The sequence below is a fragment of the Gavialis gangeticus genome, unplaced genomic scaffold (genome assembly GCF_001723915.1).
Source record: "Gavialis gangeticus isolate Ggan-Ray unplaced genomic scaffold, GavGan_comp1, whole genome shotgun sequence".
Classification (NCBI taxonomy): Eukaryota; Metazoa; Chordata; order Crocodylia; family Gavialidae; genus Gavialis; species Gavialis gangeticus.
Window position 1 is genome coordinate 174,511,893 of NW_017728992.1, and position 22,326 is coordinate 174,534,218.

General features: G+C 39.7%; 1 protein-coding gene across 1 annotated transcript in view; it reads right to left on the reverse strand.

The window, feature by feature from the left end:
* LOC109298975 (CUB and sushi domain-containing protein 3-like) overlaps window positions 1–22,016 on the reverse strand; it is a 290,449-nt gene extending 268,433 nt beyond the window's left edge. Inside the window, exons 1-2 of the mRNA XM_019519415.1 lie at window positions 22,013–22,016; window positions 21,567–21,683 (exon numbers count right to left, since the gene is read on the reverse strand). Coding sequence (XP_019374960.1) covers window positions 21,567–21,683; window positions 22,013–22,016 — 121 coding nt within the window. The remainder of the gene's footprint in view (window positions 1–21,566; window positions 21,684–22,012) is intronic.
* Between the last annotated feature and the right edge of the window lie 310 nt (window positions 22,017–22,326).

Here is a 22,326-nt window from a genome sequence, read left to right on the forward strand (position 1 = left end):
ATATCAGCAACTAGATGGCACACATTGCTTACACATACTTATAGCTATTTGTATTTTACTAATAAACCAAAACAGAAACAAAAATGTTGAAAACTTTTTGAAGTGCAGGACTACACATAAGGTAACAAGAGAGAACATTAAAAAAAAACAACAACTATATGAAGCATTGACCTCCTATTCTGGCTTTTGCCCTCCATGGGTGCATCCACACATGCAGACATGTGCACTTGCAGCAGCTCAAATAGAAGTGGTAAAAATTTGAGCCAGGACTTTTTGCCTCAGTGCATGCGCCCGGACATGCACTTTGGTGTGGTGCAAGTTGTGGCACTTTGAGCAAAATAACCCTGCCTGGCTCAATAATTTAGTTGTTCCATTCATCCATTAGCCCCCATAAAAGGGGGGCTACTTAGTTAGCCAGGTGGGCCTTGCCCATGATAATCGGATGGACAGACAGGAGCTTCTGGGGCCTGGCCAATTGGTACCTGGAGACACTACCTCTTGTGCCAGCTGGACTGCTGAAGCAGCTCTGAGAGTTCTCTGCACCCTCTACCCACTGCAGCAGTCTGGCATGCTGCCTGGGGGACGCTGCCTGGCTATGATGTGCTGCATACTTCCCAGACCTGGATGGAGACTGCACAGCCAATAGAGGAATTTTCCCCTCTGGGCCAGCTGCCAGTGGGCTGTGGCTGCAGAGTTGGCACTTGTGCGGCACTACTGCCATGAGTACCCCTGCCCGGCCATCTGCCAGCTATAGCTCAGAAGATGTTCCCAGTGTGGTGACCTGCTTTGAACTGTCAAAGCATGTCCTCCTGGCCCCAGATGGCCAGGAGGTCAGCCACCTCTAGCTGGGTCCGATAACATACTGTGAAGAAAGATCTTCATTACTTCATTCTGTCTTTTATAAACAAGGTGTGAGTTATATTTCAGGGTGCTCTATGTGAGAAAATATGGTACTCTCTGCCCTTTAGTACCCTACTCTCTGTCTGAAGTACAAGATGCTGGGTTGGAGAGACCATTATTTGTATATTCTATATATGTATGCAAGACCATTTTTTACTCAGTTCTTCTTGGTAAGAATGAGAAGACCACTTGCTTACTAAATTCTTCTTAGTGACAAGATATGAATATAGGGAGGGGGGGGGGAAACTCTAAAAGACTGAGAAAGCTTAACTGTTAGATCCTCTATGTGAATCCAATGTCACTAACATATTCAGTTCCTTAATATTTTGATGATGGGTGCAAATGAAATCTCAGATTTTGCTGATAAATCCAAAATAATTACAAAATGAAGAGTGACCTGTATGTGAATCAGAGAGTTACTTTGGAACTGGGTAAGAACACTTACTATTTTTAGCAATCAACTGAGAAAAGGAATAGGCAAAAATTTAAATGTAAAAGTTCATCAGTGTTAATTTGCACCTGTCTCTAATTAACAAAAGACTTTGTCAGGAAAAACAAAACAAAACACAGATTCTGGAGCATAGCAAAGGACAACACTGTCCTAGTTTCCCTAGTTGGCCAAAGAGACAACATCATTTCAGTTTATCTCTTGAGGACAGATAGCATGCTGGATAAAGAAATATTTTTAAAAAATCAACTAGGCATGGGGGAGAAAGAGGTGAATCATAAGTTTAAGATCTAGTGCCGTAGTTTGCCTTTAAAAAGGAATTTGAAATGGGATATTTGATCAGGATGTGTCATGCAAGAAAATGAAAAAAATAGGGAGATGAACTTAACTGATGAAAGAAAGTGGCCCTCCTCTAAAAATTTCCAGGTAATATTTAGTTACAGAGCAGACAACTACCAAAGCTGTAGAGACATCAGCCTTACAGTCACCCAACTGTTACCCAAACATGATGTTCAACCTTGAAGAAACTTCTCTTGCAAGGGAGAATGAGAGCACAAATGGAATAACTGATGCTACAGGCAAAGAAATCTGGATGGGGAAAGTGAGACAGTAACATTTATGAAGGAAGGGCATGGAGCAGGAAGTGGAACTGGGAGCAAGAGAAGCACAGGGATGAGGCAAGCAGGAAAGAAAATAGCTTGAAGTATCTAAGGGACAGAGACAGTCTCATGTAGTGAGAAGTCAATTCCCAAGTTGTTTGTAGAGTCCTTCTCTCAACAGTAGTATCTAGGTAGTCCACTCTATGTGAAGAATCTTTTTGTGATGAGAGCCTTGTGTTGCACCATCTAAACAAGCACTAGATCAAAAACATATACTCCACTAGTCAGCACACAGCTTATATTGCTCTTGGAGGGAATGGAGGGACCCAGTCTTTGACAGTCTGCAAGGCAAGCTCTATAGGACTATATAATCCCCTGGAACAATTCTAACCTCATTCCATGGGAAGCCTTAATCTTTGTCCCCATCCAGGGAGTTCATTTTCTACCTACCGTTCACAGCTTCACTTTCTCTGTGGTTTTGACCCTCACCAAAATTGTCTTTCTGCAATCTAGTTCCCTTAGTTTCAGTCTCTTCAGGAAAATCCCTTTCCTGTCGGTCCATATAATGAATTTACCTTTAGAGTAAAAAAGACTCCATTACAGATGGAAAAGCCTATTTCATTAGCTACACTAATTTGTGGGAAACAGACAGGTTTTCTGAGGGCCTTCTGTGATGGCAAAAAAAGACATAGAACACTGACCAATTAAAGTAATTTATATCTGTATATATACAATCTTGTAAGTGTTGTATGGTAGATATCTCACCTTAAAATAAGATAGCTGAAACTGACTTTTCATGTAATATCTAATGGGAATTCCATTTTCTCCATTTTCAGCCAACAGCTCCTTTGCAATCTATCTTTGATGCAAAGGTCTTTCTACATGCCTATACCAAGCTAGCAAGTCCAATGTGGAGGCCTATACATTTCAGCAGCTTTTGGCCTTCTCTCTGCACGAGAGAAATGAAGAGTTTGTCATGGTCCAAGGCTCTCATTAGAGTGAGCATTGTCTCTCCAACAAAAAACTCACCCTGAAATCACCACATAGATATGTCTATGACCTTCCTATGCAACTTCTCAACAATCTTTTAATTTCATGCAACAGGTTTCTTTTTAGTGAAAAATTTGTATAAGTACCTATTTACACACACCTCCCTCCCATCTTCTCCCTTCCCATCACAGCAATGTTTTCCTGTACTGTGGATACTGCTTTTGTAAAACTTGAAAATACCACCAGACATTTTCGATAACCCATGTTTAATTACAAAGTTGCTTTAAAAATGACTCCAGGTGCTCTGAGAAGTAAACTTATAAACAGGCATATACTCCCCAATTAGAAAAAAAAAAAAAATAAAGCACTGTTCACTGAGTTAGCTATACCTGTGCAGTAAAATCAGTCATTCCCTAGTTCCAGAACTATCAAGTAGGAGAAAAATTTAATTTAGTAAGGACTACAAACACTGTATTGTTCATTCTCAAAACAAATGTAGTAGCAGGCAAAATATGGAGATAAATACTATATCCTTGAAGACTATCTGTGGACACAGTATGTAACACAAACATCTCAGTTAATAGACAAAAGACAAGGTTACTTGAAAGAGGAATGCTTCACACCCAAGGGAATACAGTGTAAAAGAACCATGATAAATGAGTATGGTTACTATTCGGGCTAAGTCCTGAGCAGTGACCAAGAAAAGTTTGGTATTACTGAGGAGGAAGAGCAGCAAAATAATTAGTTGTAGTTTTAGGAACCTGGAGCTGATTTTGCCTGGAGCTAGCCATGGTTCATCACTGGATACAACACTGGCTGTACATCTTGGATCAATATTGGCTACGAACAAATGCTCTAATTGATAGTTTATTACATGTCACCCCACTTCTTTATAACAATATCATTCTTTCTGTCAATAATTCTTCAGCAAAATTTTTAAGGCAAGGGGCAAGAGAGGCTCGCAGTAGAGCCTACATAACATTTAAAGCTGTGTCTGTGTCTGAATCATCAAATCTTTCTGAATCAATTCAGAAGGTTCCAATTCAATTTGGAGAGATTAAAGGGTTGCCTGATTAGATTCAGATTTGGATATATGCCCACCAAATTGGGCCGAATCTCCACCAAATTGAATCAGCAACCGAAACTTCACACAGCTCTCCTGGTTACCTGGGTGTTCCCTGCCATCAGATTAAGGTTTCTTTCCTGTGAAGTATTATATACTTGGTGATGCAAAATGGCATCCCAACATTAAAATAAGACACATGCAAGTGCCTGCCTTCAATAGCAAATCTTACGGCAATGGGTGAGTGATGATGAGGGCAGGTGCTAATGATTATCAGAAGCCCCTAGTCACAGATGTACATGGAAACATTGGTTGTATGACGGTCTTTTGTACATGTAGCTTAGACAGGTGTGCAATTTAGCAGCTGTAACCATGACTGAGCAGGCCTATTTAGGATCTACTCTGCTCACCCTGTACTGAGAGGAGGCTACAAAAGATGCCCTAAGCATAGTCCTATTTCACCTTACTGGAAGACCATGTTCTCTGGGATCATCCTATCTGTGGTCCAAATCAATTAATGAAGTTTGCAACTTGGAATATCCTTGCCCTGATAGACAAACCAGACAGTCACCAACCAGACTCAACACAGTGATGACAGGACAGCACTCATGGCCAGAGAACTTGCACTATTTGATATTGACAGTGTTGTACTTAGTGAGACCAGACACACAGGTGAGGGGCAGCTCTCAGAACATGTTGGTGACTTTAACTTTCCTTTGGAAAGGAAAAGCCAAAAAGAGACAGGCACATCTACTGTGTTAGTTTTGTTATCAAGATCAAAATTTTTACTCAGATGCCAGAATGTCCAGTTGGTATCAGTAAGCTTTTCATGAACCTTCATGTCTTCAACTGACCAACAGACAATACACAACAGTTATCAATGCATACATACTGACCATTAATGCAGATGACAAAAAAAGGAAGAATTCTATTCTAAACTTGACCAGCCAATGGGGCTCCCAGCCACAGGGGAGCACCTCACCACCCATAGCGTGATTAAAACAATCCACAAAGTTATTTCACATTTTTTGTGGAATAACTTTGTAGTTTATTGCTTGTTTTATCACACCATGGTTGAACATGTAGCTGGGTCACAACTTAAGCCATGATTACCTGGTTAATCATGCCTTAAGTGTAATGTGTAGAGGAGGTCATAGAATAATTTGCAGAGTAAAATGATAACAGTGATCCCAGTATTGCTTTATCATTAGCTTGAGGATGGCTAAATCAAATTTGGGACAGATATCTCTGTATGAGATGCACTGAACCTCAAAGTCGTTCCTTCTTTTGGGGTGGGTTTGTGATAAAAGTAGTGCCTAGAAAAGATGGGGATGAAATTTTTTCTTTTACCTCCCCAATTACTGTAATTGTATATAGTATTCCACATCTATGTATACAGATTACACAATTGTGTAATCCCATGAAGGCCTTTTCAAAGCTCCTGAGGAACATCTATATATTGCCACATCTTTGAAACCAAATTTAGTAGCTGATGGAAGTATCCAATATTTCAAGAGAACATTGGCTTTTGCTTGCCTAGCAATTGTTGCACATTTAAAAAAGAAATTGACAAATGACATTAAATATAGTAAAAACACCTAAAAGTTTTCAATCCCTAAAATTGTTATTACAACAACAAACTGAATAATCTGATCTCCTTTAGAAGTCATCTTATGCTGACTTCTTCATATGCATCTGCTTGCTTGGCAAGCATGCCAAGCATTGAACCAGTGAATGAAATACTTCCCAGCTGTGAGTTACAGTTTGCTTCTATAAAATCTGCCGGTTCCTACTCTTTATACCTAGGAAATTCACAGATAAGGGGAAAGTGATGTGAAATGACTTTGTGATACTTCCTTAAATTATACAGTTGCCATCTCAACAACACAGTTGACCTTCAACTTGAAAAGCAAAATAGACTACACTGCATATATAACTAATGCTCATCTGCATTCTCCTAAGCACTTTAATGGACAGTTAATACAAACTATATTAAGGAATACAGTTAGAATAGTAACTCTTGTTTTCTTACTCAGGTTATACTAATAAATATATTAACCGCTCACCAGAAACTGGCATGCAATAGAATGCTAGTTTAAATCTATGCCTCTTCTATGTATTCAAAAGAAAACAAAAATGTGACAGTGTGACCTCAGCAAAAACATATAATTATGACACTTCACCAGACAAAGAAATCCTTAATTCACAAATCCATGTTCTCAGAGGAAATACTTTCCTCCCCAAAATCTTTGTGAAAGGGAATAAATTCCTATACTGAAGATCAAATAATCTGGTCTGTGTGAGACCAAAGTGAAACGAATTCTAAGAGTTCATTTATGTAATGAACTTAAACACCTAAACTGCTTTGTCACTTATGCTGTACACTGAAAATATTTACCAGCCCATATTGCCATATATTAAGAAATAAAAATGCTTTACACTTCTTTGAGGGTTTTAACATTTCTTATTAGTACCATTTTCCATATCCCTCTGGTCATACTGACCAGAAGTGTTTGTACAAAGCTAGCTTAATGGAGCCTTATTCCTTAATGGAGCCTTATTCCTAATTGAGAGCCTCTGGGTATTATTATCTGAAAGAAAAGATCCAATAATTTGAAAAGCACTGCTAACAATGTCTTACAATGCTTCATCACTGAGACTCATATTTATCTTATGCTGTGGACTGCACAAAATGTTGATTGGTATTAGTGCTAGCTTGGAATTTGGACCAGTCACACCCTTAGTGACTGTCTCCCACCTGCAAAGCTGTGAGTTGCCAGTAGAGGCCTGGTGAGCAGGGGCAGGACTAATAGCTGTAGCTGTGAGTCGCCATAGAGAGCTGGTGAGCCAGGACAGGCTTCTACCTCTGCTTTGTGAGTAGGTGTGTAAGAGAACCTGGTATTTGTAGGACTTCAACAGGGGCAGCACAGCTGTAAGGAGTGACCACACCTTTATGGAACAGGAGCTGGGTAGTGTGGATCATTGATAATCCTGGCCTGGAGTGGCATAATTTTGAGCCACATAATGGGTGCTTAAAACCACTTTAAAGGTGTTCATTTGTGGACAATCCAGGGCTTAAGAGCTCCAGAAGTCACTGAAAATTACTGTGTAACAAGGCCCATTTGCTCTGAAAGGAAGTGTTACCTAGGGTGCATCTACACGAGATGTTATGGTGCTGTAGCTCATTGCTACAGTGATGTAGCATCGGTGGGCACTAACTGTGATGCCACCACTACTGTGCAGTAGGGTAAAAAATGACTCATGTGCCCCTAGGACTGAGAAGTAGCTCATTGATTTAGCAAGTACTAAATAACTGCACAGTACCAAATGTGCTGTCAGGGACACATGTAGATGCACCCAAAGTCAACTTGATTGCAGTTTCTCACATCAGAGAAATAGGACTGCAGCAACAGTAACCATGAAGCAGCTCTCAGATAATTTATTTAAAAAGCTGGTAGGAGGAAGGATTCATTTGATTTTTCCCAACTCTCTTCTATGTTGGGATAGAACCTTTGAATCGTAGAAAATTAAGTTGGAAGGGACCTCAGGAGACTATCTAGTCCAACTTGCTACTCAAAGCAGGACCAGCCCCAACTCTATTATCCCAGCCAAGGCTTTGTTTGGCTAGGTCTTAAAAACCTCCAAGGATGGAGATTCCACAAGCTCCCTAGGTAACTTGTTCCAGTGCTTTGCTATCCTCCCAGTGAGAAAGTTCTTCCTAATATCTAACCTAAACTTTCCTTGCTGCAACTTGAAACCATCCCTCCTTGTTCTGTCATCAGCCACCCCTGAGAACAGTCTAGCTCCATCCTGCTCAGAACCCCCTTTCAGGTAGTTGAAGGCTGCTATTAAATTCTTTCTCAGCCTTCTCTTCTCTAGACTAAATAAGCCCAGCCCCCTCAGTCTTTCCCCATAAGTCATGTGCCTTAGCTTCCAACCATTTTCATTGCCCTCCACTGGACTCTCTTCAATTTTTCCACATCCTTTCTGTAGTGCAGAGCCCAAAACTGGACACAGTACTCAGGATGAGGCCTCACCAGTGTGAATAGAGGGGAATAATTACTTCCCTTGATCTTCTGGCAACACTGCTACCAATCCAGCCCAGTATGCCATTAGCCTTCTTAGCAACAGAGGCACATTGTTGGCTCATAACAATTTCTGAAACCCACAAGCATGGCAATTCCCACCTCAGAGGCTCACAGCCACAACCCCAGGCTTGATTTCACAGCTTCTTGGTCCCTAGCTGGTTATACAAGTCCCTGGGCCACAGAGTCCAGATAAATTAATATCAAGAGTAGTAAACTTAATAGAAACTTAAACAGCAGTTAGTCCTGAAATTTTAAATTCCTGTTCTCATCCTCCCTAGCTCTGGGAACTCTCCATTAGGCCACAGAGGCACAGGGTAAAGAGAGAGAGAGTCACTCTCTCTCCCTCTCCCTCCTTTGCTCCTACAACTTATCATCAAATTCAGCAGCATGACTTGGGCAGACCTATCACAAATACAATATTGTGATTAATTGTAATAAGATATTCTAGAAATCAGTAAAATAGGATCAACAGTGTGGCAAAAGACCAAACAAGACTTTTTGATGAATGGGTATAAAGAAAAATGAGACAATTTGGTCAAAACTTGCCAAAGACAGCTAATTTTTAAACCAATTTCGTTCTCTTGGCATCAATTCATTTAAATAAACCATTATGAGAAATTCAAACTTCACACAATATACATGTTCTCATACTTTATTTTTGCCATTAATATTATTGTTGTTATTATTATTTTTATCATTACTACTACTACCACCACTACAAAATCAAGTTTTAAAGTAACTTAAACTCAATTGTCTAACCAAGTGTTAACTCTGGAATCATCTCCCTATTTTATTATCCCAAGTTCTTTATTCCAGCTTGTCCCAATGGTTTGTTTCATCAACCATCTGTGTCTTGTCTTAGACAGACCTTTGAGGCAGAGACTGGCATTTTTTACAAGTTCACACATCACCTAGAACACCGAGGTTTCTCTTGGTTTTCATTTTGTCATTAATGCAATGTAAACATATGCTAATGATACTACTTAAAACATCAGCGATCTTGTTTTACAAAGAAATCAGCACCCACCTCTAAGGCATCTCAGTTCTAATTAGGATTTGTACCTGAACATTAGCACCAATAATTTAGTGAACCTAACGCAAAGTAAATGCACTTTAATCTAATGGAAAGAAAGAAAGGGAAATATGACGGAGAAAATTAAAGTCACCAGCAACATCCAAACTATACCCGAGGAAATTTGCAAAAAGGGATTAAAAAAGAAAGTTGCATAGGTGATGGGTAAGCTTATTATAACAACAAATCAATACTGCTTAAATCAGTTATATGGGCAGTAGAAATTCGGGGTGTGCAAAGCTTCAGTCACTGATTGGATTTGGAAGAGATTCAGCCCAATTCAGCAGCCCAATCTCTGAATCTGAATCGAATTAGGAGACCCATTAATCTCTCCAAATTGAATCAGAAGCCTCAAAATCAATTCAGATAGATTCGGAAAGATTTGATGATTCGGCCATAGACACAGCTTTATATGTTTTTTCTACGTACCTTGAGGTCCCAGGCATGGCTCATGAATGCTGAGATGGGGCAGATGGAGCATCCCAAGGGAACATGGGGGGGGGGAGGGTCCCTGTGTGCTCAGTGGCAGACCCAAAAGTGGACCAAAAGTACTCCATCCAGAACACTCCATCCACCCCACCATCTCAGCATTCACGAGTCGCACCTGCTACCTTCAGGTACGCAGAAAAAACATAAAAAGTTGTATCTATGGCCAAATTACTGATTCTTCACATCAGAATTGAATCTTCAAATTCAGATTTGGCCGAATCGAATTGGGACAGTGATCCGAATCAGCGAATCGAATCACTGTCCCCCGAACCAGGCCGAACCTGCATCCGAATCAAATAATGCCCACTTTGCACATGCCTAGTAATAACCTTCTAAAGTAGTCATCAGTGATATGCGAGAGTGAGTATGACCTCAACATTGCAGTCTTCTAAAGACAACATCCCACACTTTATTTATCAGTGCTGTGCACAAAACCAGACCAAAGAACTTTAAGGTGGTTGATATGGTATACTGTATAAAAAGAGAATAAAATGGCAACAGTCATGGAGAAACAATATTATTAAAACTGAAAGGGAAAAATGCTATAATCATATTTAGACTAACAGTATTACCCATATAAATAATTACTAATATTTTTAATAACCGGTATTATTTTGTGTATACACACAGCTGTTCTACAAATACTGAAAGAAGACTTTAGGTAAGTTTTGAAGTAATCACCACAATGTTGCTGTGAAGTAGGACAAAATTTATATCACTAAACAAAGATACAAATTTCTTAAGACCGTTTTATTTCTTTGGCAGAGTTGGAAATAGAACCCAAGAAATTTGAAGAAACTGTCATTCCTTCCTATTGTGATGGATGTGATACTGTGAAGTTTTATAAAGTTGTTCAGACAAGAATTAAGCTATAGAATACAATGTATAATAATACTTTATGAATGAGTGGTGGTCGTTTTGACAATAAATGAGATTTTGTTTACCTTATTCTTTCGGAAAGTTCAGTTGACTTTGTTGGTATAACTTCTAATTAAAGAAAGTAAGTTTGGACATACTCATCTATGTTAGCATAAATGAACAATATTTCAGATCATCCTCTATAAGTGTCAATGCGAGTTAAGGATGCTCAGCACAATTTAGGACTGAGTCATAAAGTATTAGAAAAATGCAGAGCAAAGTCCACAAATACTCCATCAAGTAGAATATTGAAGTTCAAAGAGCATGCAGTTGAAATATTCAAAGCTTTGCAGGGGCACAACCAGACATCTCCTTTTAATGTTAATAGAATATGTATTGGCTAAATACCCTGCATTACTTTGAAAGTCTCCACCAGTGAATGTCTGAAAGGTTTCTTAAATGAAAGAAAGATCATGCAAATGTGCTAAAGGAGAGAAGTCCAGAAAATCATATATGCCATGTTAATGCAATTAATTTTAGTTCCCGTTCTCTACTTATTGGAGTTAGTTAAGAGGTTCTGCTGCTTAATCAGCTATTGACACCCCTGGTTTTACCTTTGAAAATGAGAACTGAAGTTGAAAGAAAAAGAATCACTGCTGAAATAACTCTAGCATAACGTGGCTTTTAAACCATCCACAGATTCCAGACTCAATGAAGTGTCTAACAGGGAAAATATGTGTTGACAAGATTATTTGCTCTATGTTCAGCTCAGCTGGCAGAATAAAAGTCATACTTGCACCTTACAGTTTTAAAAAATAAATCTTTTCAAGACTGTTCTCATAAATTAGTTGTTGCTGGCCTCCCTATTTTTTATCCTTTGCTTCCTTATGCAGAGCAATTTCAGGTGGTGCATAACAATATCTAAAAAATCCTGGGGAACCATTTGATAACTCAAAAATCTTGGGGAAGCAAAGAAGCTAAGAAACTGCCAGACAGTATGACAGTAAGATAATTATGGACACAATTAAGCATGGACCGTTACTGTCCTCCTGGAACTGAATAAAAGTTGAGAGACACTTAATTTCTGCCTTTACTTCTTTGAGGAACTAAAAACACAGCAGTGGCCAACTCTAACAAAAACTGATGTATTTTTACCTAATATTAGAAACACATATTACCTGATATCACAAACATATATTGAGTGCTGCTAGCAGCACTATTCAGTTAAAAAGAATACTGTATTTTTCAACAGAAATGGAAAATATCAATTCCCCATTGAATTTGGATAATTCCCAGTTACACATATGCCTTTTAGGATTCAAGATATATTTTTTTTAAAGGCTGATTTCAGTAATAGATTTGGAATTAGCCATTCAGGGTGATTTTCTCCCTCCCCTTCTAACATGCCTGATAAAATATGCCTACATCTTTCTGTTGTACAGTGCACAATGTTTCTTACTGTTCCAACAAAAGAAAATGCCATTCCCTCTCAGGCTATTTGAGATAGACTTTCCTCTGTTTTGCTAATTATTAGATGATTTTAAAATGCAAACATAAACTGTACTGTTAAATGCAAACCATGCAAATTAAATTGTGCGAGTCAGCAAAACAGGACAAAATATAAAACATCTGCATTTTAATTGTAACCAGTGCTGGATTTCAGTATTAAACAATTAGGCATCATTACACCGTTTGAAATACCAGTAGGAGAATGTCAGAGATGATGAGTCTTCCGTGTTTACAAAAGACTTTGCCTGTGGCATGCTGTGTGCTTTTGTGAATCATTTATCTTCTAGCTTAAACCTGTCATGGTATGAAATATTGCAGCTGTGATTCTGCATGACAGAATAATGAAACATTGAAAAAAGGCTACAGTGCAGTGATTTTTCCATAGAAATTTAGCCATGAAAAGCAGAAAACTCCACATGAAATAGTTTTTCTTTTCGTTCCATCAAACACTTCTCCAGCCCCATATTTTGGTTAAAATATCTATTGCTTCTACATATCCAGTATGCTTTTGCATTTTTCCCCCTCTGTATTAACATTGGTTTAATTTGTTTAAGTTGTCCTCTATGAGAATTCTCCACGTCATATAGGAAATATAAGGCAGTATTGTTCAGCAGACATCTTAATTGTTCCTATTTTTTACTCAAAGTTTCTCCTTTTCTCTGTCCCCCCACCCCCACCCCATGAGTATTAACCCTGCCTCTTACCACTCACTATAAAAAAGACTACGAGAAAAGAGTTACACAGTTGCCTTAGATATAGAGGCCTCTTGGGACTCTACAAGGTAAATGGTTCTGAATTATTTCTGCTCACCAACATGGCTAGACTGATATTTCTTTTCTCTACAGCTGACCTTTGAACATCTTGTTTGGTATCGTTTTGCCATGCTGCCTGAAAATCTATGAGCAGATTTTGTTTTTAGAGCACTCCTAACAAGTATAGCAATAAAATATGAGGGTAGGATCAGGTTAACTCAGTATTTAATAGTGGGAAGCTATAATGGTGTTCCAATCCATGTTCAGATTTGAGTTCAAGACTAAATTCATGGTCTGTGTTTAAACTGACAGATCAGGATCTCTAATGAGCTCTTTTTGTGGTGAGTTCTCTGTATAAAATCAATGTGTAAAGACCTTGAAATGGTCATTGAAGAAGACGCATAGATTAATGCAAGGTCTTCTATCTAAGTCTTTTTTATTTAGATAGGTCTTCTATCTAAATATCTAAATAGACCCAAAATTAAAAAAGAAAATATATAACCCATTTTCACCCCAAAGCCTCAAAAAAACCTCTCCACATTACAATTGTGAGTAGCTATTTTATGAAATTACATTTGAATGTAATGTGATATATTAGAAACATTAACAGTTAAATGTTAACAGTTGGAGCAAATACATTAATTATGTGCATTCCTAGATCTCAAGTCAATAAATATGCCTAAAATTTGGAGGCAGTTTTGGGGGGGGGGTTCAGATAAAAATGAAACCCAGGTATTTCTCCAAGAGGTCATAGGGTTAAAAAACAAACATATCTCTACAAGGTATGTTTTATTTTGTTTCCTTTTAAAGGAAGCTATTAGAAACTACTCAGCTATCTGGAATGTTAGAAGCCAAGCTGGTAGGGGTGGGGTAGCCGACAGAAAGGAGGTGAAATGATAAATAGCAGTCACCCGAATGGCTTGAAAAAAAACTGTGCACCAGTCACCCACTCTCCTTGTGCTAAGTGGGCACTTTCCTGCCCTTATCCCCTCTTTTCAATTGCAAATACCTAGAAATATCCTAAAAATGAAACTATTACAAAGATGGCCAACATTATCCACATTTCTTGGAAATATTTCTCAAACTACACATTTTCTATTGTCAACAGACTTTAAGTACCATGTTGTATTTCACTTTGCATGCCTAAATGACCATTTCCCAGCCCTGTAAGTGGCATTTTTGCTACTTACATGCAGTTTGCCATTCTGTTACCCATGTAGGCTGCATCCAGATGAGCACAGCCGTGTGGTATGTGGTGCTGCAGATCCATCTGTGGTGCCGCATACCGCGCATTCAGGCATTTCCCGCGCTGGGCTTTTTTGACCCCTGGAGATCAAGGGGTCAAAAAAAACATTGCAGAAAGAAGTGGGGTGGTGCACACAGGGAAAGTGTGCACTGCTCAAAACGAGTGCCTGGCTGGCCGGAACCACACTCCAGCTGCCAGCCAGGCTCCAAGCTGCAAAAGCGACACAGCTACAGCTTCCCCAACCCTCAGGAACTCAGGTAAGGCTGCTGCTGGCTGCAGCCTCCCCTGCCCCACCTGGAGTAACCTGCCATGTGCCAGAGGGCGCATGACATGGGCATTCGCTGGGGACAACTAGCAGCGTGACACAAGGTGTCCCACTGCTAGTTGTCTCTACGGAGCCAAACGTCTATGCTCACCTGGATGCAGCCGTAGTATGAATGAATAAGCATTCACATGGATCCTATTTATACAGTCAGCAATGCATTGGTCAAGCAGACACAGCATTATACATTTTCATAAAATATGTGTAGTTAAATGATAATATTCTATATTGACCCCTGACTAGCGGGTATTAGACAGAAGGAGGATCCTTCTCTGTTTTAGCTCAATAGTTAAGTGGTTAGGGCCATGTGCGGATACAGGATTTGGCAAAAGGGGGTGCAGGAGCAGCCACCTGTGCTGCAGGGGTGGCTGCACCCCCTCTCCCCCCAGTGCAGGCAGGCCACATTGTGAGAGCCTCTGGGGACTTCCTTTAAAGTACCCAAAGCATTTAAGAATCCCATTCTCTTCTCCTCCGTGATCCCCCAACCTCCGCTCTCCCCTCCCATTGCTGCTCCTGCTGTTGCTGATGAAGTTTCCAGCTGAGCCAAGCCTCCACGCAGCCTGGCCAGAGCAGACAAGAGCTGCTTAGAAGGTTCCCCTACTCCCAGGACAGCAGAGAAAGCAGCAGGAGAGGGAAGTGGGGCACAGGGAATATGCCTTTGAGAACAGAGGGGAGGGTGGGTATTCTTACATGTTTTTTGGACTTTAAAATGGTTCTCAGAGGCTCCTGTGGCAGGTCCAGTTGAACAGCGAGGAGTAACCATGTCTCTGCACTCCTTTTGGATCCTCCCTTGAGTAGGGCACTTGGCCAGAAAGCAGGAAACCTAGGTCTTAGGCCCCCTGTTCACTGAGAGGGAGCTTGAACCTGTTTTACTACAACTTCTGAACACAGAACTTAAACTACAGGCCCCATTCTAGCATTCAATTTGAAGCTGAACCTCTGTGGCAGCTGAGAGAGGATATGTGGGGTCACTAGGATGCACACAAAATAGCAGCCATGTGGCTCCCTGAAACAGAAGAGAGCAGGCCTGGTTCTAGCCTGGACCCTTGCTCCCAATGGAGCAGAACCCCCTCTCCCACAGCTCTCCATCTATCTAGTGAATGATAAATAGAAGAGGCAAAGACTCTGCTTCAGGAGAAGAGCTAGACAGGGGAACAAATAACACCTGACCTGTTATCTGACAAATCCTTGTTTCTGAGCAGATGCCCTAATCACTCAGCTGTCAGGGCTAAAACAGGGACAGCCAATTATTTGGCTGGAGGTCCACGTAATGAATTTTGGCAAGCTGTTGAGGGCTGCAAGGGTAGACCCGCCCCTCGACAGGAGCCCTGCCCCTGGTCACCATTTTGGGATGGGAAGTCCCATCCCCTAACCCCTGACTTTTGCCACCAGAAGTCGTGACCCTCACCCTAGAAGTACTCTGTTTGGGAATGGGGTTTGCCATCTTGGAACTCGACCAAAAAAAAATGTATATCTATCTATCTATCTATCTATCTATCTATCTATCTATCTATCTATCTATCTATCTGTTATTGCTGGTATTTAGTGCAAGCAGGCAAGTCTGGAGCAGATGCAGGGTACGCCAGGTCAGGGCACAGGTCCCCACAGTACAGTGGGGCTGGGGCCAGATGGAAGGAGCTGCCCCTGCCTGATCTACCTAGAAAGACAATCCAGCCATGGAGCTGCCCTAGCCCTGCTGCTTGCCTAGTGGGTGGTAGAACACGTCACAGTCATACAATGCCTGGGTCAGGTGGGACCTGCTATGGGCCAGACAAAGCCCCTCCATGAATCAGATATGGCCCGCGGGCCATATTTTGCCCACCCCTGCGCTAAAACACAGAAGAATATTCCCCCTGGGTTTTTTCTGGGGGGGAGGGGTGGTTGTTTTGTTTTTTGTTTGCTTTTTTTTTGCTGGGACATACTACGGTACTTGTGTACATAGTACTTAATGAATAAGCTTGTATGGTATGCTCATATATACTTTTGTGACTAAACTGCAGGGAGAATAAAATTGTAAACTGTGTATAAGTGCCAAAAATACTTCATCTGTGTCTGAGTAAGTGGCCAGTTGGGTGCAAAAAGAGTAACTGAATTCTGCTCCTCTATGGCTAAGTACAGAACGTTCAAAAGGCCTGAGGAAGAAGTGATCTAAATTTTACTCTCCACAGCTCTGCCCCCCACCAGCATCTGACTGTCAGCAGCACCCAGAGAAGGGGGCGGGGGGGCAGATCTGTTGGCTTAGGGCTGGACTGGACTGGGACAAGGCCACACAGTGGAAGCTTTCCCTCCCCGCCATGACAGCTGGTGTGGCTCCCATCTCCGGCTCCTCTCTGCCCTTGTCAATGGAGGCCAGGTTGTGGGGGACCATAGACCCCTGCCACATGGGCCTGGCCCTGGCTCCCTCAGACCTGAGCTAGTGAGGGGAATAGTGGGGGCCTCCAATTTCCTGGCCATGGTGCCACTGCCCAGCCTGGCTCACAACTGCATGGCTCTGGATCAGAAATTTAATAGACCGGTATAACTTAAAATGACTAAGTCTGATACCACATCGATCAAGGTCTATTTTAGACTAGGGTGTTCCATTTTTAAACCAGTCTATGTGCCTTGAACTTCTGTACGATTATGGGTATAGACTGGTTTCCAATAATCTATACCATTTTATGTGTAAAGCCTGTACTTGGCCTATATGTATACATCTGTGTCTAACAAACTATCATCTTTGAACTGTAACAGGAGCTGCAAGAAGATAGAGACGTGTCAAGATCCACAGTTTTTGTAGTTCTAAAGTTTAATCTTGAAATTGATGGAAACAAAGCTAGGATTGGACAAACATCTTTTGCATTTTAATAAAAATACCAGAATTCACTGGGAATAAAAAGGAAATGTCCATGGCTTAAAAAACAACAATTTCACTAGTGCATTGCATACTGCTTTATGAATGCCTATCCTAGGTCTAGAAGTGAACTGTTTGCATGTGAGGATAGATCATTCCACTTACATGTGACACAAAGGTACATTTTAGTTCAAACATTACATGTAATTCAAACTAAGATCCAAGTTCTTCAGAAAAAAATATGAAAAAAATCTTGAGCCATCCACATCTCCTGATAAGTACTATTTGGTTACAAGCACCAAATGGAGAGTTAGATGAGCATGTGTGGGATGAGTGAACTCCTATAAACACATACACATGCAACATTGATCAGAAGCCCCCAAAGTTTAAATGGTGGTTAGTATGAGACATATACTTGTTAACAAAGCAATGCAAAAGAATAATAAGCTAAATCAGCTAACATCACTATTTGTGCTTTATCATAATAGAACAGTAAAAGCACAATACATGGCATAACTTGTACTGTAATTCAACACTTGTACTTATAATTCATCAGCAAAACATCTACACATATAGAAAAAGGGTGATTGTGCTTGAGTATTAGAAAACTGGTTTCTGTGTGTACCATGGAACTAACAGGCACATGCTAGTTCATAAATTCTATACTACAACTCAATGTGACCAAGCAAATGGGAGATTTTTTCATGTACCAAAGTCTGCTTGGCAACAGGGTGAGAAAGATTTTACAGACCCTCATTCTCAAGACAGCTGATGCAGATGCAATTATTTTATGCCAACTAATTAAGGGACTATGTGCCTTCTGAAACTTGGTGGATTACATTTGAACTTTGCATCACACTGGACATGTCTACATGTGCATTTGGAAGTACTAGATGCTGGTGCAGTAAAATCTGCTATGTTGTTATTTTTAGCTGCTACCTGATCATAGCAATGCAGTATAATGAGGGAGCACATTCCTACAGTGATGTAGCTATGACATCACACTTCTTGTCGGCAGACCCTACATCACCATAACACATTGCTCCGGAGACACAGAGTCATGTGTAGACGTGCCCACTGTACATTAAGTTTAGTACCTATAATCACAGCGGCGCTTGCCTTTTTAGTGATGCTACTATGCAGTAGATTAATTCTACTGTGCATTAATGCAATAGCACAGTCTTTCCCATGACATGCTAATGCACAGTAGTTATAGTCTACTGTGTGTTTAGTGCTTCATATAGATGTACCCTCTGTTCCCTAAAATATCCCCCTTTTTGTCTGGCATGTCCCTATGTTGGGACAACAGTGGTGTGACTGATGTGGAGCTGCCTATCCTAAGAACTCCAAGATCCTGGGACCTAAGGACATTGTTAGCTGATCAGCCGCAGTTAGATTCTAGCTCTTTTGCATGACCCTGGCACCATAACAGAGGGAAAAGACCTGGCCCAGTGTGGGTAGTCATCCACATTTTGGCATGTTGGTAGCTTATCTGTTTGAACAAATGTTGTGTTAGCAGAAGCTGCAAGTGATCTGCATAGTGAGTATGGTCCAGTTCACTCCAGTTCTACAAAGGATGCAAATTGATTACTATTCCACAATTTAAGCATAGTAAATCTCTCTGTGTTATCTAAAACTAGATAAAATGTTTTAAGTATATCAGGTGAACCCTAATTTGTATGAAAAGATGTCATGTATTTCAAGGGATTGCCACTATCGGGTTTGTGTCCATTGCAGCTGCAAAACATTGACTGTGTAGACTAACAAAAAACCACTAATGTACCAGGCACTAGTAACTTTTCATTCCATTTGCATCTTTTCTGATCTTAAAATTGGCATGTAAGCATAGAGAAACTTTGTTAATGATATTATATACAGTAAAAAAATGCCTGTTATCCAACATTTGAGTAACCAGAACACTCTATGAACTGGAATGTCTGGCCAGCTGGCCAGACATGGACGGGGTGGGGCAGGGAAAAGGAAAGCTTGCATGTGGCAGCCAATGCTGCCACCCACCATCCTGCGCTGTAGCCTCTCCACGTGTGGCTGCCACCACCCCTCCTCCCTGCCCCCTGCTGCTACGTGTCTGGCCAAAAACTGCTGGACTTTGGTAACCAGCACTTTTAGATATCCACTACCCCCCATTCCCTACTTGTGCCAAATAACAGGAATTTTACTGCACTGAAGTAGGTAATACTTTTACTAAAAATCATAATTTTGCCTGTTACATTAGTACATGCTTGTATCATTAGATTTAATGCTTAAATTAGGTACAGTTAATCTAGGTAGACCTAGGGCTGGGACAAACTAGAAAACATGACATATCAGAACTAAAATTCATGACTTTACCATATAGTTTGGATATGATATTTCACATTGAAATGGAAATCTGATATTCCACATCAAACATACTTATTGTACAAGTAGCGTTCATATGACCAGACCAACAGGAGATCTGGGGCAGGTATATAAAACGGGATTGCCCCAGCAAAGACCGGACCCTAATGGTCACCATAACCTATGAGAAAGCAAATTGTTTTGAAAATAGTTTTATCTAAAGGAACTCCTCCACATCCACCATTCTCATAGCCCATTTCCCACTTCTCTTATTACAGTTAGAAAATAGTTTGATAAAGTTTTTCTATGTAAGCATTAAGTCCTTGTTCAGGGATCTAAAAGTGAAATGATAAAGATGTACTGAACTATCATCTCATATTCTGTTTCAACAACTGACCTGTTTGAAGACACTTGAATTATGCACACATACATTGTAACTGTTTTCCTATTGAAAATGTAATCTAAGTACATAATATTTCCTCGTGCTTGAAGAAATAAAATATTAATGAATTATTACAATGTCAAGATATGCTGAAACTGGATAGAAGTAAGATAGAACTAGTCATGTGAACAATATGAAAAATTAAAAAGCCAAAATTACACATAATTCTGTTTTTCCTTCTGTAACTCTTTCAACTTCTTCATCTTATCATTAAACTTCACTATATAGTCTTACTCCAATTAATATATATGGTATTTCTATCAGGCATCCTCTAATAATCCTTATAATTGAAACTAGAAATTCTCTGTTTTGTGGATAGGATGCAAACATGGATTGTGGCTTTCTCCTGCTATGTTCCAAACCTAATGTACCAGGACCAACTGCTGATAGTAGGAAGGTAAGTGTTTCTTTTTGTCCTTTAACAGCAGTTCTCTTGAAAGAGCAAGGAACATTTGCAAGGAACATGTTTTTAATTTTCATTTGCTACAAATTAGCCATCAAACCATAATTCAGTCATGAGAAGTTTAGCTACAATTTAATTTAACAACCTAGAAATTTTAGTTTCTGCATTCCATAATGATTACTTGATCTATTTAATCCCTATCTTACTGTTTTCTATAAAATTCTGTATGCTGCAACCTTGATAAATTATTGTGTCATCTGTTTTTCTTCTTGATTTACTCCAACTTCGTCTTTATCCATAATTTAGCTATATACTTCCCTCTTTGTCCTGGCTAGTGACCACATTTGTATATCACACATTATCTACCTGGCTACTAAGCACCCCTTCTCTTGATCTTTCTTTTCAGTCATTGAGTTCAGTATACCAGAAAGTTTCTATGACTGAAATCATCACTCTCTCTGTGGTCACTCTATGACTAAGATATTTTAAAGAGGCCCTAAAAACACTGGATCTCAACAGAAAGTGTTCCTCTGAATACTCTTGTCTTTCACTAAAGTGACAGAAGCCAACTATAACCAAAGGGCAATCTTACAAGCGCTGGCACGGAGGAAATATCAGAAGTGGGGTCTCAATTTGCAATACTGTGAATATTTTGGGCAGTACCTCAGACTACAGGTAGAAAGGGATAGGATGCTCTAACTCAAACAAGGCCCTAAGGCAGGTTCTATACAGATCAGCAAACCCTAAATTAGGAGTGTGCTGTGGAGATTTAAAGCCAGTGTAACTCCCAACCCTTCCCTGAAGCAGTAATTTGTGGTGTACCTCCATTTGCGTGGAATCACAGCAATCATTAATATGAACTTGCATCAATGCTAAATTTCACCTATTCTCTTTAACACTGACATATCCATAATATATTTCTCATTTCAAAGCACAGTAATACTAGGCAAACCACAATTACTTTCAAAATTGTATTGTCTTAAAAAATATATATTTTTAGGCAAGTGTGCATGCAGATATTAACAAGAGAACATCTGCATAATGTCGAATTTATCAAATCTGTAATGAGAAATATTAGCGTTCAAAAGTTTCTTTAAAATGCAGTATGAATATTTGTCAACATAAATGATGCTTATGAAATGTATCCAGAAAGATAAGTGCAGAAGCAGCAGCAAGTATGCAAGAAACAGTAAGAATGAAACTAATCTTACTTACCAAACTCCTTGGGAACAGCAATAGAGTAAACACAGTTGTGACCAACACTATAGTTTTTGGGGTAGTTTGGTGATAACACTGTTCCTTCAGAACCTGTTGACCGGCTCCCACACGGCGCTAGAAAGAAAATATGTACAGTACTTAATGATATAATATTCAGAAGGTGATAAGCCCTATGTAAGTTGCTGTATTTTGTTATAAGCCACTGAAGTTATGAGTAACTTTTACATTAGATTTTATGCATGTATTATCTGAATAATGAGCATGGAGGACAGTGCAATTTGCCAAAAAAAACCCAGGATACTTCTTTATAATTGATCAATAATGTTAATAAAACAATAGGCTATATATATCAAATGCCAGTATTCTTTTGAGAGAATACTATTATTTATTTCTCATATATAAGAACCCACCATATAGTGGTGGGGTGAATGCCGAACACTTACTCATGGCAATAGTTTCATAACTCAAAATAAAAAAAAGGATAGGTAGGAATAAGGATGAGACATCTTGACATGCCTGAGAACTCCTCTTTTTTATATTAGCTGAGAATTTGGTCCTTTCTCCCAACAAAGTCTTCCAAATAACGATATTAATATTAAGTACATCAATAAAAGCCAATCAACTAATATTTGCAGTAACAATGGGCATGAACAAGGTTAGAAGGCAGAGTGCATATGCACATGTATAGACTAATTAAATCAGACATAAATAGTCCACAAGTTTTTGTAAGCCAAAGATATTGTAAAGGATATACAGA